The sequence below is a fragment of the Megalops cyprinoides genome, chromosome 20 (assembly GCF_013368585.1).
Source record: "Megalops cyprinoides isolate fMegCyp1 chromosome 20, fMegCyp1.pri, whole genome shotgun sequence".
NCBI lineage: Eukaryota > Metazoa > Chordata > Actinopteri > Elopiformes > Megalopidae > Megalops > Megalops cyprinoides.
The window spans coordinates 20,933,481-20,951,700 of NC_050602.1; the positions used below are offsets into that span (position 1 = coordinate 20,933,481).

At 44.0% G+C, this 18,220-nt stretch overlaps 2 protein-coding genes across 2 annotated transcripts in view; both read right to left on the bottom strand.

Moving 5' to 3' along the window:
- LOC118795517 (epidermal growth factor receptor substrate 15-like 1) overlaps positions 1-10,928 on the bottom strand; it is a 32,258-nt gene extending 21,330 nt beyond the window's left edge. Inside the window, exons 1-11 of the mRNA XM_036554053.1 lie at positions 10,885-10,928; positions 8,457-8,498; positions 7,887-7,976; positions 7,240-7,287; positions 7,028-7,123; positions 6,846-6,911; positions 6,369-6,494; positions 6,130-6,189; positions 5,117-5,359; positions 3,678-3,835; positions 2,926-3,082 (exon numbers count right to left, since the gene is read on the bottom strand). Of these exons, the coding sequence (XP_036409946.1) occupies positions 2,926-3,082; positions 3,678-3,835; positions 5,117-5,359; positions 6,130-6,189; positions 6,369-6,494; positions 6,846-6,911; positions 7,028-7,123; positions 7,240-7,287; positions 7,887-7,976; positions 8,457-8,498; positions 10,885-10,911 (1,113 nt within the window). The 5' untranslated portion in view covers positions 10,912-10,928. The remainder of the gene's footprint in view (positions 1-2,925; positions 3,083-3,677; positions 3,836-5,116; positions 5,360-6,129; positions 6,190-6,368; positions 6,495-6,845; positions 6,912-7,027; positions 7,124-7,239; positions 7,288-7,886; positions 7,977-8,456; positions 8,499-10,884) is intronic.
- A 2,131-nt stretch (positions 10,929-13,059) lies between these two features.
- On the bottom strand, positions 13,060-17,892 carry LOC118795462 (calreticulin-like). Its single transcript, XM_036553938.1, has 9 exons — positions 17,698-17,892; positions 16,655-16,756; positions 16,348-16,551; positions 15,728-15,822; positions 15,405-15,614; positions 14,373-14,486; positions 13,807-13,950; positions 13,614-13,706; positions 13,060-13,461 (listed from the first exon to the last, which is right to left on the bottom strand). Exons 1-9 carry the CDS (start codon positions 17,786-17,788, stop codon positions 13,246-13,248), a joined length of 1,269 nt encoding a protein of 422 aa, XP_036409831.1. The 5' UTR covers positions 17,789-17,892; the 3' UTR covers positions 13,060-13,245.
- Between the last annotated feature and the right edge of the window lie 328 nt (positions 17,893-18,220).

The window sequence follows — 18,220 nt, forward strand, 5'->3', positions numbered from 1 at the left end:
ATATACACATATATATATATATTTTTTATAAATATATATCCAGCGTCATTGTCATATATACAGGACATCATTATATATATGTATAAAGGTATGCACTGTAATACTATGACCTGACATACTTTGTAAGATATATATGACCGAACATTAAATATTATTAGATTAAAACAAAGTCTGTACATGTTCACTTTCATGTACTGACCGTGTAATTTTACATACAATAGAGGTGCAAGTGCACACACACAGGGACTGGGAGGTGACAGCAGAGCAGCCACAGGGGTATGCATTAATACCTATTACCACACGCAGTCACACCACGCATTAATACCTATTACCACACACAGTCACACCACGCATTAATACCTATTACCACACACAGTCACACCACGCATTAATACCTATTACCATACACAGTCACACCACTGTCCACGGTCACACCACTGTCCACAGCACCGGGCGGATTTCACTCATCTTTTAACTACAAATGCTTAGAGCTCTTTAGACCTCTCACAGTGGGAGCTTCGTGAAGCATTTGCTGTGATTGATATTACCTACCCAAACGTCGAACATTGCTGCCTGACACAACCAATAACAGAAGCATCAGCAGCGTTGAAAAGAAATCAAATACAGAGCACAACTGAGTGAGTCATGATGTGGTGAGCTTAACTCCAATGGAGGTTCTCTTACTTGTTACTACCATTTGAAAGGTACCCGAATCCATGAAGCCTCTTTGTAACATTGTGATTTTTGTGATGTAAACTTCTGTAACACTGTTAAGTCATCAAACACTGGCCTAATCTGCCATATAGATATGTGGTACTGATGTGACTCCTTGGGACATTTCTGCTGAACCCTCAAGCAAGGAATACATCTGCTCCCGTAACTATCCAGCTGCACAGATAACATGTAAACTGCTGAATTAGCGCATCCACTAAACAAACAGTTAAGGCCATCTGATACAATGTAGTTACGCTACGCATTTCAATAAACGTGCTGTGCTGTGTAAATTTCATTCACCTGACTGCATAACAAAAACAATGTTGACACATAACAAAGAAGTCGAGACAAAGTCAATCAAGGCCAGAGGACAAAGGCCAGAAAGGAAGAGGAGAATATGAAGGAACTTAAGTGATTGTATACGCTGACAACATACACATTCACTTCTAGCGAACTACACCATTGTGTACATGTTGCAAGTAAACTGAAACGGCTGTATAGCGGTCTAACCCTGTTGACTGCTTTGGCCTCTATTATGTAGACTGATCATTAAAAGCACTGTGTAAAGATAACAGTCTCAGTCAGGAGACAGCTAGCAGCTTCGGAGTACAGTATTTTGGTTAGCCAATCACTCACAGAATACTCACGAGTCAGCTGACCGATCAATGCCTCTCATTTTGGTTTCAAAATCCCACCCGCACCACTGAGCCAACACCAGCTCCCACTCGATCATAGTGCCCAGATTTTTCCCCCCATCTCATTCTTATCACTACATTTTTTAGGAGGTGATGTCACTGCCAAGCGGAGCTGAAGTGTGATACATACAGGAGGAAGGGTTTTTTGGCCACAGGAAAAGCTTGACCATGTAGATAAGCCATACTCTACTTACACACAAGCACTCAAAAATGGGGCTCCCTATTCATAGTACTTTGCTATTACTGGCGAAATTCTTAAGTTTTCTTAAACCTCTCTACACAAAAAAGAGGGAAAAAAATGCAAACAGTGGCATGATTAACTGAAGGGGGGGCCATTGTGCAACACCCGCGTCCCCTGAAACGGTCAGCAGTTACTCACTCTGCGAAATTCAGCTAATGCGGCCATTTCAGATCCTACCGGAGTCATGTAACCAGAAAGACTCTACAGAAAAGGACAGAGAAGAACATGGAAAGGAAAAGAAAGGACAGGAAAGGAGAGAGAAGCAGGAAAGAACACCACACACTCACTCAGAAGGAATGGCAGACAGAGCCAGTCATTTCAGTTCACACCGTATTTTAAGTACGAACATGACAATACAGTGTAAGGAAATGGGTGAGAAAAATCTTGGCTCTGAACAGCACTGTAGCTGGCTTGATTTGGGCCTGTATTCACAAAACTTTCTTTCACTGTTTCCAAATCACCTGACGAATCATAACTGGGCAGACGCTTAGCCTATCACCTTATTTAGTTTTATTTACTCTCTCTTCCTGTAAATTTGGAGAGTCAGAGAGATCCAATTTCTGCTGTCAGCCTTTGCCGTGAGCATTGTGGATCTTAAAACCTCAAGCAAAAGTTGTAGATGATTCATGATGTAGGACTTTTTTTGGTTCTTACAAAACTTTTTCCATGACTTTCCATGACCACAGACACTGAGAGCGTAAAAGTAAGCGTGCTTTAATTTTTTATTCAGTATGCATGACAAAGCAGTGAATTGAGAGTGAAGTTTTGTGAATCACAAAATGGGTGGTGGTGCAAATATGCATTACCAGTGACTCACTGATATGAGCCAATCTTAGTATTTTACTATGAAGTCGTCCGATTGGTTCAGAGTCAGTGACTGACAGCAGATGGTAAGTGAACCACACGTTGAGTTCATGAAGCCTTACTCTTTGGCATGTCACAGCACAAAATGACTGCCCCCTGGAGTCTTTAGGCGTTTACACAGAAGAAGATCTTGATTGTCAGATGGATAGAGAGGATTTCAGTCTCAACTTAACCTAACAATGCTCTGACACAAACAAATTAGAGAACTACAGATTCATACTGGAGAGAAAGGGGGTCCAGGAATAATTTTGCAACATTAGTTAAAAATGAATTTTTCCTGTTTTTTCATATCATTCAATCACGAATCTGCAATCTGAGCGCAACAGCCCTAAACTCTACAGAAACAGACTGATGAGCATAGGATGTTGAACTGTGGTGATGGTGGGGGGAATGCATTTTTGGGATACTCACAGGGACGGGGGTGCCCCTCTCCGATGGGGGCAGCATGTCAGGGGTCAGGGTCTGCGGGGGATCCAGGCCTTTGCTGACCTTCTGCTGGATTAAATGCATGGCCAAGGAGAACTGCTCCCTGGTCAGCTTGCCCATCTGCCGGGTGTCGGCCAGGGTCCTGCACAGGATGCAAACGTCCAATCAGCAACCAGCATTTTCTACTCCTCTCAGTGGCAGTCTGAATCAGCAAACTACGTGTGACACAGTTCTTTTTCTTCCTTTATAACATGTTTATAACATGACAGGAGACACCAAGTAGCAAAATATCAATGGATAAGACAAATATGCCCAATAGGATTTTTCAAAAAAAAGTAATCCCTTACATGGCTCCCATTACTTGAAAATAAAAAAGTAATAATAAATGTATTATTTCTTCAAAGAAACACTTGGAAAAATCTTACATATGATGCATATATGACAGAAAGTGTAACGTGACAGGAAAAAGCCAGCAGCAAAGAATAAACAAGATGTGAATGCATAAAACAAAAATGGCTAACAGTATTTTTCAAAAAAGTACCTCTCTCCATGGCTCTCTCTTCTTTGCATTACATGAAAACACATCTATTATTCCTTATTTCAAATCAGCTGGAAAAATCAATCTTATAACACATGTACAAGAGTGAGTGTACATATGGGGTCCTGAGTGATGCATGATGGGTAATGGATGCTGAGTGTGCTCTCGGCCCAAAGGCAAAGCCCTCTCTCCCCCTCACCATATGTGTGCTAGCACAGTCTGGGGGAGCCCGGAGTGCATGAAGATCTCTTTGACCTCGCCCCCGCTGACGAGGCCGTCCATGTCTGTGTCCATCTTCAGGAAGATTTCGTCGTACCGCCCCCTGTCTGCCACCGGTACCACCCAGGCCACCAGGGGCTGCAAGAACAGAACAAATGCTCACGCTCAAGCGTAAAGGTAAAACAAGACGTAAAGACAGGGTGCTCTAGCGATTACAGTTCCTGTGGGCATCTGCTCCACCTAATCAGCAGGCAGGCACTTTCAAGGAAGGGCAATCTCAATTGAGCTGCCTGTTTAAAAGACATTTCAAAAGGTCTGAGGAGCATCCACGACTGGTCAATGAAAAAAAGGAGATCACTGATTTAAATCTTTCAGCTGAGATGTTGTTTATCCGGCTGGAACCAAAAAAAAAAAGCTATTAAGTACCTGTAAGAGCCCTGGAGAAAGCATTAGATTACAAAGCTGGCAAGTCAACAGTCCTTAAAAAATAGGCTCACAGACAGATGCATGTTCACAGTCACGTCCACCCTCACACACACACACTCCCTGCATTCATATTCATTCAGTCATTCGTTCACCATTTAACTTGGATAGGCGTGTCATCAATGGCCATTTCACAACCGCCTGCACAAAGCATAATGAAGGTGAATTCTTTTCTCTGTCCACAAAATCCCAGGAGCACGTCTCATGCCAGGAGGCGCTGGCAAACGGACACTGAGGACAGTTAATAAAGCCCCGGCTCTCTTCTCTGATTCCAGTTCATGAACCACAAATATGCGTGGCCTTCAGAAAGGGGGAGAAATCGGCCCGCTATCTGGTTGTTGAGGGTTGCCAGGAATGTGGATGGGGCAGCGGCTCCCTCCCGCAGCACTCATAAACAGTCTGAAGAGCAGACAGGAAACAAAGGTTTGCAGAAATATGCCGGCTATGCCACCCGACAGCTCAAGATGGGCTACAAAGCAGAGATTCACTTCTCACCAAATAGGCTTCTGGCACTCCATGTGTGCTTCTCTATTCATTTTCAGATAATCAAGTCTGTGATATTAAGTGGGCACCACACATGGCGAAGTATCTGCACTAGGTAAAAAACGGTATGTTGCGTTACGTAAAAAAACTGGGTAAAAAATACAGAACCTATTTTGGCAAAACCTAGAAAATAACTGGGGAAAGTTAAAATGTTGCTATAAATATATAAGATATAGTATATAGATACACACATCAGCCAGTGATGATATTGCAACGGGTTGATAAAGGGCACTTTTAAAACATCTGCATACCTGTGCACAGGCCACGCCCTCACGGCTTGCATACCTGTGCACAGGCCACACCCTCATACCCCTGTATACCTGTGCAGACAGACCACACCCTCACACCTGTGTGTACCTGTGCAGAGAAGCCACGCCCCCATCCCCTGCATACCTGTGCGGACTTTAGGGACTGCTTGGGCGACAGGCTGCCCGCGCTGTTGAGAGAGTTCATGCTCCCGTGGGAGGGGGTGGAACGCAGGCTGTCCTTGGGCGGTGGAGGGCTGGCGGGCAGAACGGGCACAGAGCCGGGCAGCGTCCCCGCCGTCTTCTTCCTTTTGGAGGGGGGGATGAGGGAGGGGGGCAGAGTGGTGGGGACCGGCTCCTTCTCCAGGGCCCGGTACACCAAGTGCATGGCCTGGGTGACCGAGAGAAAGAGGGAAATCCATTACATTCTGTTAAACAAGACATAGGCATCACAAGCTGTATTAAAACTACTGATTAATATAATTATTCTTACTATTTCCTGTCAGGTGCTCTTTCTACAGCCTTTATCAATCAGCATAACTGAATATTTTCAGGAGGAGTTCAGGTTAACACGCTGTACCTCCCACCCAGGTACAACAGCAGCATCGCAACCTAGGGAATTGGACCTGCAACATTCTGGTCAAAAGCCCAGTCCCTGAACCACTGCACTGTACTGTAGCCCTAGAGGCACACTTTACAAAATAAACCCTGTACGGTGCAACCCCAAATATTACTGCTTATCATCGTACTTGACAGAGTGGCTCATAAAATGCTCACTGGTGCATGAACTTTGAGGATACTTTGACCACCTGTCTCCTTTTTCACTCCAAATGTGAGCTTTTTGGGTAGCCATGACAGACAGCTAGAGAGTGAATGATGACCCAGGATTCTTTGCAAAACAGTGGACATACACAGATATAGGCTTACAGGAGGAATATTCAGTGTAAGGCCTATACATGGCTCAATATTCCATTTAAAAGAGGAATATCCCACATCCTCATGTCCCTGGGTTTTTTGGTAAAGATTATCTAAATAAGACATCTGCATGACTAAAATCATAGTCTGAATATTTGAATATTTGAAAGTCATAGTCTTAATTACCAGAATATATTCAGGATATTTACATCTATGTAGACATTGCCAACGTCAATGCAAACTTACCACCGCAAACTCGTCCCTGTCCAAGTGCCCATCTTTATCTATGTCACTGAGGTCCCAAACCTAAAAGAATAAATATTAATAAGAGGACAAATTAATGCTTAAATGAACAGGGTGACATAGTGCTCCCTGTCCAGTGTCTTCATGTGTATGTCAGCACACTGGACTTCCCCAGTGCGACAGTCTGCGGGGACTGGGAGCTGGCTAGGGCATGGGGCGTACAGGGACGCAGGCACACTCACCCTTCCCAATATGTCCAGAGGTAGTTTGGAGTTTATTAGCACTGGTTTCACTTTATCTCCAGACAGCAGTCCGTTCACCGGCGTGAGGCTTTCGAAAATCCCATCGAACTTCCCCTTTTCCTCTGACTGAGAGCAGAGGAATGGAATGCAGCCAGAGGAAAAACATGAGGATTGTTACCATTATTCATTCTGAAGCGGATGTTATCCAGAGCAACTCAAAAACCCAATGTGGCATGCTAAAAATATGTATGATTCCCCAAAAATCTAGATATTTTTTCCCTTTATTTTCATTTAATTTCTTCACCTTTTATTTATTTGTGTATTTTTTGTCTACTGCAAAAATTGCAAAATATAATTATTTTCCTAAAACCTTGTGGTAATCTTTATGTCGAAATATCCATTTATTTACATTACTGTCAGATTATTACCTCATGACTTCTTTATAGATTAGCATGTGTTACAGAATTCAGCGCTCACCCTGACGGCCCAATGAGAGTCGCTTGAGGAGGATGTTGAGGTTAGCAATGGACTACTCGTGTCCTTCTGTAAAACAGCACAAACACAGCAGACAGTATCCCGTCACTGAACAGAACAGGTGCAACTGGGACATGAAGCATTGAGGCAAAGGAGCCAACAGAGGGCGCTGAGGCGGTACTCACGAATTTGGGAGGAGGGATGGTGAGGTTGAGGCTGGAGATGCTGACATCGTTGCCGCTCTGGGCACAGGCCACAAGTCGCAATGCCACATAAAATCCCTGCAGAGGAGAGGAGCATGACTGATCAGAGATCAGCTTGAATGGAGGGGGGCTGCTGGAGCTAACACGTATCACACCAGGGAGAAGCAGACATCATGACAGTCCGCTGGACCCACCTGCTTGTCCAAGAAGCCTTTTCCATCTGGATCGGCCAGGTCCCAGATCTGTGCAAGAGCGAAAGATAAGAGGAGACACATTACTCTGGTGTTTGGCACCTTTCCTCTATAATCAAGTGCAGGAAAAATAAAGGCTTTTCCAGCATCTCAGTATGATGCAATAAAAAGACTCTTAGCATGAAGTCCTTTTCCCATTTTCAGTTTTTACAATCTGATTATTATCCTCTGTGTGAGCCCTTCCTATACAGACACTTCACTCAATGTTCTGATGTACATGGGATAATTAGTTTGAACATGCAAAAAAGCCCGATGCCATTGGCTTATTTAGTAATACAGACTCATAATCAATGTTTATGTGCCCAACCGCCCATTATTATTATTCTCACAAAGGGACTGTCAAGCATGTTTTGAAAGCACACAAAAGAACAAAGGAAATAGCAAGCACCATCCAACCCATTTTAGTCCCAACAGCCTGCATACATCAGTGTATTCAGGTCCTGAAGGATCCCACAGTCTGACTCCACTACAAATCCCAGGCAGTTTACTCTATGCGTTCATTATTCTCTGTGACAATGTAGTGCTTGTGTAGCCTGCTGCATAAGAGATGCACTTGAGTTTTTCTGTCCCCCAAGACCGGCCGCACCTACCTTTCCTAAGGTGACGTCTGGGAGCCCTGACTTTTTCAGGAACAGCGCTGCTTCAGTGGGGCCCACCCTCCCTGTGTTTCCTGGGTCAACCTGTTGGGGGGGGGGGGCACAGCATGACACATCATCCCACTGCGCCTTGCGCACAAACGCTGCACTCGGGCAGGGCCTCTCGTGTTTCAGTACGGGAAGTGATTCTGCACCGCGCGCAAATCAGGGACGACTCGTGCTGAGAGGTCACATGGCTTTCAAACAGTACTTGTGCATGCAAGCAATAGTTTTTTGCCTGATTGCGGTCTGACCGCCGCAGTTTAAAACAGCTACCGAATGACATTTGGTGGTGCCGTGGGTTATATCTCTGACACAACAGAATGACAGCCACTGGCTCTGCAATCAGCAGATGCTCTTAAAGTGCATGCACGCTCACAGGCGGACACGCGCACGCAAACACACACGTACATGCAAACTCAAGTGCAAATTCCACACAAATGTTCCTACACCACGCTGAAGATGCACACATACGCACACAGCTAGCTTCCAGCACAGAGAGAGGGACTGTAGGTGGGACCTTACCTGTCTATAGTAGCTCTCATACACAGGGTTTCCACTCGACAACTGCAGGGAGAAAGAAATACACATTACTGAAATAACACTAAAAATTTCACTTCAGTAACAGAAAGGAAAAATGCAGAAACCCAATTTCACGAGACCATTCAAAACCAAATTCTTACGGTGCTAAATTATGTCATTATTTGATGTATTGTGTTTGCTTTCATATTACCTCAATGATGCACTGGATCTGTTCAGCCATTCCGATAGAACACATACTCCTAAGTCTCACAAGTACAGGTACTACAGTAACGTGATTTCACCACTAGAGGGAGTGGGCAGTCACTGAACAGTGCCACGTCTATTTTCTCACGGCTGCACACACAGCACACGCTTGGGCTCCCTGCAGTACAATCATTGCTAAATGGCACAGAAAAACGGCAGGGGCTTTTAATGGGGGAGATCACTGAGGAGGCAGCCCCTCCCTGCGGACTCCCTCATTGATTAATGACAGTTTAAGCCACTGAGCGGCTAATACAGAAACAGCACAGCACCACACGCGTTTTTTGTTGGCTGCCATCCCTCCAATATGTTTTAGTCATTGGATGTTGTGATATTTGCCGTTTACCTTACACTATTCACACCTTCTATTTATCAGATGCTCTTGTCACTCGCGTCTGTCGCGCGTTTATCCATTTACACGGCTGAATATGTATTCACCCAGCTGAGGTTCAGAACCTTGTTCCAGGGCGCGCGTGAGATTCAGCCGTGCAGCATTCCAGCTGCGTGTCAAGATCTAGAACCACTGCCCCACAACCCACGGTTAATCACCTCTTCTGAACTGCTTCTGAACTACTATCCCCCTGCTTCCATTTCCTCCACATCTGCCTGGGAGCTTTGCATGCGAAACGACCATTTCCTGAATCTGTCTCAATCGAAGCAGATTTCAGACGGCGACAGAACGTCCAGGATGAGCTGGATCACAGAACACGCCCTTCGCAGGGTGACGGAGGAGTGCGTTTTATTTGCTCAAGTACATATGCAGGTGTATGAATGAATGTGTAAAAAATGTTGACTATGCAGGCGCTCCAGAAGGGCGTGTTCTTAGAAAATCAGTAAAATAGCGCAAAAATCAATCACCAAACCTTCCCTCAGACTAAAGCAGACTGGAGCAACTGCCCACAAATCTCCATTCAAGTCATCATGACAGTGTTTGTTTCGCAAAAATACAGGCAATCACCTTTGCCTTACAGTGCGTGTATCCCTCAGTCTCCCTAAAACGGGGCGCATTCTCGGATTAGTAGCTCGCTAGCCCGAGAGAGGTGTAAACCGGATTAGCTGGCAAACTAGCAAAATGGCAACATTCTCGGCGCTTGAGCTTTGTCTATGAAACCGATGCTTGTTACTGTACAACTGAACTATGAAAAATAGCTATTTGGATAGCAAAACAGTATAATTACGTTTGTTCAAAACATGTATTGGGCCAGTATCCGCTGTGCGAAATTATCAAACATCGACACTATGTCAACATCACTAGCTGCCCTGTATTCGGGAACCACTACCTGCGCCTTCGAAAAAATCTATCAAGCGATACACCCCAAACATACCTCTCTGTTCAGTGACTTAGCAAATCTTCTTGCGCATCTGATCAACCCACCAATAAAACAGCATTAATATGTGGGGGGAAATGCAGTTCGCGTTTGGATTCGCGCTGACATTAAATTGTGGAGACAGCTAGTTGTCTACCTGTGAAACTAATTGTACACTGTAACTATAACAATGGCATCCGAACATTTTATCTATAAATATAGCTATTTGACTTGCCAAGTTCCACACATGATTTATTTTCGCTTGCCAAAAAGCGTGAATGACAGAGCGATTATCTCCTTATCTCCGATGTTGCCCCACGAAAACAAAGTGCCAACCCAATGGATTACAATTAATCCAAAACATCATTTTCGTCCTGTACACTGAACATCGCAAACCACACCTGTTGTCGACACAGCTGAGCATCTTGGAGAGGACAGATTTTAGCTTAGTGGTCTAGCTAGACCGACAGCTTCTTGTCTTTCGACGTCGGCATAACATTACGTTAGCCGGAATAGATTGAGTAACTTCGATACAATCGTCGGCCAAGTAGCCATCTTGCTAGTGAGTTTCTGTACTTACTGTAATTTCGATCATCGACTGAAACTAACTTGCTAGGTACTGCTAAAATTAAAGGGCAAGTCTGATTTCTAACTAATATGACGTTAGCTATCTCGTCACATAGGAATAGGGCCTTGCCCCTCGTATAACCTTTCATCAGAGCGTAGTGAAAGGTTTCAGTCTCTTTATTTTACACATCTCCAAGACAGACTGATGACAAACAAATTTCCTTCACCATACACAACGCTGCTGTTGGTTTTTAACCCGTTTCCCAATAACATACTGACCAAACCAGCTACTGTACCTGTGTGAGAGACATGAGCGCCGCCATATTTCCTGCCGCTACGGGAGCGCGCACACCCTTAATACGGAAACGCGCCCCCAGATTGGACGAACACCCACAGGAAGCCCCGAGAAATACATTCCAATACAAAGACGCTGGCTAGCCAGCAATCATCGGGCCTGGTTATTCCAGCCGGCTCCTCCAGGAAAGCTCTCATGCCATGTAGATATCGAAAGTATATTTTGTCACGGTTCCTAGTCTATGTTACTAGCTACGATTTTCATCGTATATTTGTACACTGTTGCTCAACACATTAACGCATAACAACTAAGTGATTGATGGCGCATTTGGTTGTTAAGCAGAACAGACTGAAGTATTTTGTGTCTTGTCCTGTGATATACGGTAGAACACCTTCCCGAGACATAACAGGCCATCGGTGTCTTGGCTCTGTCCGAAAGTGGTCTAGTATCTGATTCGACCGGTGCTTTCTTGATTTCTGATGTTGGAGCGCCCTCGTTTGGAGAAACCGTTTAATGCTAGAAGCGTGACCTGGTGGCACCTCTTGTTGTCCTACGTGTTGGTTTGACGTGATCCCTAATGACTCTGACTATCCCTATCGCCACACGAACAGCATTATCTGACGTCCTCCCTGGTTGGTAAATATTTTCAGGCCACCACATCTTCTGTCTGAATAATCTTAAATTTGTTACTCCACTTTACCGCTCTGAATTTCTTTAAGTTAGCATCAATTCACATCTGTTACAAATTTGTCTTATTAGGTGTTCAGAGTATCTATACTACGGCCAAATATCAGAGAGGACTTCAAGGAGTGCATGATTCCATTTGTTGAATCTTATTTATGGAATCCATATGTGATGTTTAACTCTATTAATCTCAGAACAACATCAATAAAACATTTATGTAGGAAATACAATGCACATTACAGGAGTTATATGCAGTAATTAATAAAAAAAAATGCATGAACAGATACTGGCTGCAGGGGTGTTTAAAGAAGGTTTCAAAGATTAGCCTGAAATCCCCACATTGATAAATGTGTTGGTGCAAACTTTCAGTATTGAAATGAAATCTGGCTTAATTCTCAACTTTCTCTGTAGTCAGAAAACAACCTAAAGTCTGAAGACTGATTGAGACTGAACTGCAACACTTAAGTTTATCCAGCTTTATCATTCAAAATGCACACTGCATAACTTCCTATGTCAAAGAACAGCCTCATTCTGCTTAGTCAATATATAAACTTAGGAAGCTCAATTGGTCAGAATATATGGCCCTCAACTTAAACATTCAGTAACCTTTAGGCAATTCTGATAGAGAAAAGACACAAACTAAATAATTCTTTTCAAGAATAAGTCACCTTTAATGTTTGAAAACACATACTGAACCAAGGCAGACATTTCCCCTCTTACACATTCAAAGACATCCACAGGAATCCCACACTACCGAGACTCACGCAGGGAACAGATGGGCATGTCAAATTAAACACTACGTACTGTAAAAAAGAAACTATCAAATTATCATTGGACAAAGAAACAAAAAAAAAGAAAAAAGATGCAGTACAAAAACATATTTGGACGGGACAATTTTGTGCAGCATTAACCAGTAACTCGGAGACATGGTCTTGATTATCACATCAAATGTATAAAAAACCCTTTCAGAATCCTTCACGTTTACAATCACAGGGATACAATGGTAATGACAGCAAGATCCTGGGTTAAGACTTCTGATCACAATTAATCACGCACACTGCAACCTTGGCCCTCATGTTTGCAAAAGTTTTTTTTTTAATATAGCAGGGTTTAACATTGTGAAAGGCAATATACTTCTCAACAGAGCTGAACAGACATTCTAAAAAAAGTGCAAATACTCTGCAACCGATATGCCTCACTTGTTTCCCGCAGCAAATAAAAAAAACATACACAGAGAAATCAAAAACACAGGGAACGCACTGCAGCTATGAGATGATTCATTGGTGAAGATGATGAGGATGATGATGATGACAACTGATGGAGGAAGAGTCTGCAGCAGTAGAGATATCACCTGCAGTCTCACTGGATGCTTTCACACCTGGCCTTTTGTGGGCAGGTGAAAACAAAAAATAAATAACCCTGAAATATACCACCTTACCCCCCCCCCCCCAACCCTGCTACCTGCAAGCCCCGCCCTCCCTCCCCACCCACTTAGGGACTGTGTGAGAATTAATAAAAACCTGCCATGACTGACAACACCACCTCCCTTCCCCCAGTAAACAGGGGGTCAAGGAGGGGACTTTTATAGATGTGCATCCCTCTGGGGTAAGGATGCAAGGCTGTGGTCTCCCTGAGCAGGACAGACTGGGGGACAGAGACACCCGCTGTCTGGGCCACATCACAGCTCATCTTTTTTAGGCATTTCTTCCCTCTCCTCGTCTTCCTCGTCCTCCTCCTCAGCTGCTGTGGGCTCGTCGGTGGTGTCCTCCTCTTCCTCTTCCTCCTCCTCTTCCTCGTCCTCATCCCCTCCCTCTGTGTCCTGCTCCTTGTTTTTCTCCTCTTCCTCCTTTCTCTTCTTCTCCTCCGCTGCCTCCTTCATTTTCTTTTCCGGGTCCTTTTTGTAAAAAAAGATAGAGAAAACAGCGTTTTGGGATAAGTGGATGAGAACAGCAGTGCCCCAACTGCAACCTTCTGGTGATAAACACTCATGGCTTATAGTGAAAGGCACTAAAACCAGCTGATTCTCATGCTCCAGCTGCACCTCACCTTGGTGACTCCCCAAGTCTCCTTCCCAAACTCCTCCGCTGCCTTCTCATCGTCTGTGATCAGGAAGTTGTCAAAGATGGTGCCAGACTTGACCTGTGGATAATAAGGCAATGCATTCACAAACTGCGAAATCAAGCACAGGTCTCTGACACCAACACTTCCCCCACGCTCTCTCACTGGAGTCTGCACGCACCTGCCACAGGTCCAGGCCCAACACGCCGATGTTGTCGAACTTGTAGATGGCGGAGTCGGCCTGGTACTCAGGGTTGTCGATCTCGGGGTGGACCCAGACGCCTTTGTAGTTGGGGTTGTCGATCTGTTTCGGTTTCCACTCTCCCTGCAGAGTGAAAAAGGACACCGTCCTTGAGCACAATACTTTCAACCTGGCAATTAGACCTAACATGAGCAGTTACATGACATCATCATCCTTCCAGAGTTTCTCTTTCCATACTAACACAATAGAACACCTCTACACTGAAGTGCTGAGGTACAAGGCCTCAAATTTAATTTAATTTTCCCTTTACACATTAAACTCCAGTGAAATATCTGCGCAATATAAAATGAAAGTAAAATGCACTAGCAAAACACCATGGACCGAAACAGAAAGCAAATTCATAGTAGCTCCACCCACCATGAGGTTCTTGAAGCCTTGACTGTCCTATCACTAAATCAAAAGCTCCCATTGCAGGACTGACATTCGTCTTTCTCTGCCAGCCAGTGAGGGCTCAGGGAGGTTGACTCCGCCCTCCTGCACCTCACCTTGTACTCTGGGTTGGGAATCATGGGTGGCTCCCACTCTCCATCCATGTCCTCGTCCCAGTCGTCAGGTTTCTTGGCATCAGGATCTGGAATGTTCTCTGGCTTGTCCCAGTCCTGAAACAATTACAGAAGGAACACGTTGCAGCACTTCAGACATGAAGCAGAAGACCAGACCAGACCTCTGTACAGATCGCCTGGACTACAGGCAGCATGCCTCTAACACCCTCCACTCAAGGGAAAGGGAGCAGCAAACTGTCTTCAGTAAAGCCAGACCGTTAGGCTGCTTATAGTCCAATAGAATAGAAAGAGCTGTTAGCCCTGTTGGGCTGCAACTGGTGCTGAGCTTTCCTCACAAATGACACAAACTGCCCTCACAAAAATGTCAGAGAGGATTTATGGTGGGAAATTACAGAATAGTATTTTGCTAATCCTATTGATAATTATTCTATTTTAAAACACATTTTCAAAAAACCACGGTCCTATAGTTAATAGTTTCAAATATGGTGTTTTTTTTTTATTTGCCTTACTGGAAACATGGTTTTTGATGCTGTATATTATGCTTTGTAAAAGTAGTTTTTAAGATTTATTTTTTATTTTCTAAATGCATGTCAAATAAATTGATCTGAGATCATGTGCAAAAGGCTGCGAGTCCCTTGTAAAATGATTCAATTAGATTCTTTATGATGCAAGGGTAAAAGAAACTGAATACCTTTGCACTTTGCTATGATTAGCATATTTCTACCCTTTATATAAGGGACTTTGGTGCTAGTGCAACAGTGCTAGTGCAACACCCATATTCTATTTCTCCTTTTGCAGGACTCTTTGCATTATTCCGATCCCTTGAAAGCATTAGTATCAAGCTTTGCAAACAAAGACACCTAAACAATGGTCTAGTGTAACCGAGATGCAAGATTTTCCCTAACTGACCTGATATCACATTGTGTGCACTGGACACAAACAGCAAACAGTCTGGTAACAGCGTCAGAGCTGAGGGATAAGCCTGCTGAACTCAACAGCGGCAGCTGATCGCACCTCTGGCTTGGTGTCATCGGGGTCGTCGATTTTGGCCTTGTCGTCCCAGTCCTCGGGCTTCTTGGCCTCGGGGTCCTTGATCTTCTTGGGTGGCAGGAAGTCCCAGTCCTCCTCCAGGGAGCCGGACTCCACCTTTGCATTGTCGATCTTCACCTCGTATGTCTGGTCTGGCCTCAGGATCAGGGTGTAGAGATGAGTCAGCTCATCGTCCTGAGGGAAAGATGAAGAAGCCCCATGAGTTAGAACTAGAACTGGGACCAGACAGACGCCACCCGTCCCCTCTTTCTTTTTTTTGAGAAGGTAATCGTCACTTCACAACTTGCCTTGCACTTGATGTCCTTCTTGATGAGGTGGTTTGTGCCTTTGTAGTTGAAGATCACATGGACCTTCTTGGTGCTGTATCCACAGATATCAGGCCCTGTGAAAATGTGGTGAGATAAAAAGAGGAAATACCTATTACATTCCAAAACACAACTCAGAAATTTCTCAGACATGCTCATTTGTAAAGACCTATGCAGTTACTCATCTGAACTCCCACTCTCAAACTTTCCTGCAGAAAGTCTTTGAAGTGGTGATCTTCATTAAATTACAGCTGCTTAGCAGTCCCTCTTATCCAGAGAAATTTACATAGTTAACAGTTTCTTTTTTACATGTTCTCCATTTATACAGCTGGATACTTACTAAGGCTATTGTTACGTACCTCGCCTGAGGGTACAATAGTACTACTCTACCGACAATCTTTAGGTTACAAGCCCTGTTCCTCACCACTACACCACATATTTAGGGTGCAGCATTTTTCAGATGCACTGATCTTAAGAATTTGTGGAATGGCTGATCCAGCAAGCACAATGAGTGGGTTGAGCCATGCATCGGTGAATCTGTACAGAGCTTGTGCAGCATCTGTGTAGTGGGGCTCCCTGAGAACAGCAACACAGGAACTCACCGAACATGATGTAGTACTTGGACTCTCCGTGCATCTCGGCCTGGTCCAGGTCGGCGGGGAAGACCTTGACGTAGCCACCCCCGCAGTCGATCTTCTGCTCGTGCTTGACGGTGAACTGGATCACCACAGTCTTGCCCTCGTTGCTGAAGGGCTCAAAGCGGGCGGAGAGGGCATAGAAGCGGGCGTCCTGGCTCGTCTGCAGACCTGCAGTAGCAGACCCAGGCAGTTATCAAAGGCTTGCTCGCCAACATTATTTTCATGAGACAAAGTAAATGTCTGATAAATGGACACACTAATCAATGCTCACCTTTGTCCTTTTCTGCATCCCCATAGAAATTCCCCGCAGTCAGCTTCCATTGTCCATAATCTGATTTGTGTTTGGATTCAGCCCAGCGACTCTTCCAAGCATCTGGAAAGAGATACACATTAGGATTCGCAAAAAAAGTATGTCTCGGATGCTGCACTGCCTTATGTAAGTAATATTATACAGAACTCCAAAACGAAGAAAACGCCCATAACCTCTCAGGTACAAAGTAATAATTTACTTCGTAATAGCAGGCTACCTAGACGCTGATGGAACCACAACCTGTCAATCAAGGAAACATCTGGAGGCATAGCGTAGACAAGTTCGAAAGTAAACGATCTTTTAAATAAATTCAACATTGAAACATTTGTGTAAAGCGCACTTCAGCTTGGAGTACTAAACTCTTAGCACTTGTGCGCTTGCTTACCCAAGTTTTTTTTTTTTTTTTTTTTTTTTACAGAAAGCATTTCCGCCTTGTTCTTCTTAAAGTTGTGCTCCTCTGATGTGGCTATCACCGCTACCTACTGTATATGTAAAATCGATATCATGACAGAAATGTACCCCATTTTTTTGCTTTAGTCAGCAGTTAATTGGCTACCATAATTGCAAGACAGCTATCTACAGAGTCTAGCTAGCTAGCTAGCAAGCTAACAAGCTAATGGGTCGAGATGATTCGATTGTCAGATCACTGTAACATTCTGATATAGGTGATATACATGGAATATAATAACTACACCTATCTTGGGTAACCCCGTGTGAGAAAAAAAAAAACAGACGGAATCATTCAGACTCTAGTTAAAAGGTGATCATAGCCCGCAAACTTGATGCAATATCTACCTAGCTATATTAGAAACAATCTTTTGTATGGCTGTATGCTTAATAAGATATTTAATCAAGCATGTTGCCACGATATATCTCACAAGTTTGCCAATATTAATCAGTAGGCTACTTAGCAAGCCACCCATCTAGCGTCGTCTAGCTAAGTGGTGTAATTGAAGAGAGTGAATGCATACTGAAACAACGTCGATATTACATTGCATCCTTACCTCCATCGAGAAATTGCTCTTTAAAATAAACGGCAGCGTCGACGGTGAATGCGGCGAAAAATACCGAGAATAACACTACTGCAACTTTCATGATTGTCCTCTTTCTTTTTTTTTGATACAGTTGCCCGGTACCTTTGGTTGATATTGCAAAGGATGAGGGGGAATTTCAGAGTTATATTGCTGAACAGATGGCTACCGCTCATTGGTCCGTGCCTTGACCAATGAAAGGAGACCACGAGTTACCGTAGGAAGTGGTCACATATCACGCGCAGGGTGTAGGCATAGCTGATCCCGCGAGATTGCATTGTTCGTAGAAAAGTATGTGACACTGAATACAATTATCATATAATGCTTTATTTATTTCTGCGCGGAGAGAAAATGAGTGCAATACAATTTTTAAAACATTTTAAGCATAATTTTATGTGTAATAGCTTTTCATCAACGCATGTTTGCTGTTGGTGCGGTCATCCCACAGACTGTTTTGAGGGAGCTTTTAAATTCTCCGTTTAGGGCATGCACTGTA

Bases quoted from the DNA above. Each gene is read 5' to 3' on its own strand.
- LOC118795462 (XM_036553938.1), bottom strand. From the start codon at position 17,788: ATGAAAGTTGCAGTAGTGTTATTCTCGGTATTTTTCGCCGCATTCACC. The intron at 15,615-15,727 runs GCAAGTTGTGAA...TCTTTCCCTCAG, and splicing joins AGAAGGACATCAAGTGCAAG to GACGATGAGCTGACTCATCT. The intron at 13,462-13,613 runs GTGAGGTGCAGC...TTTTACAAAAAG, and splicing joins AGACTTGGGGAGTCACCAAG to GACCCGGAAAAGAAAATGAA.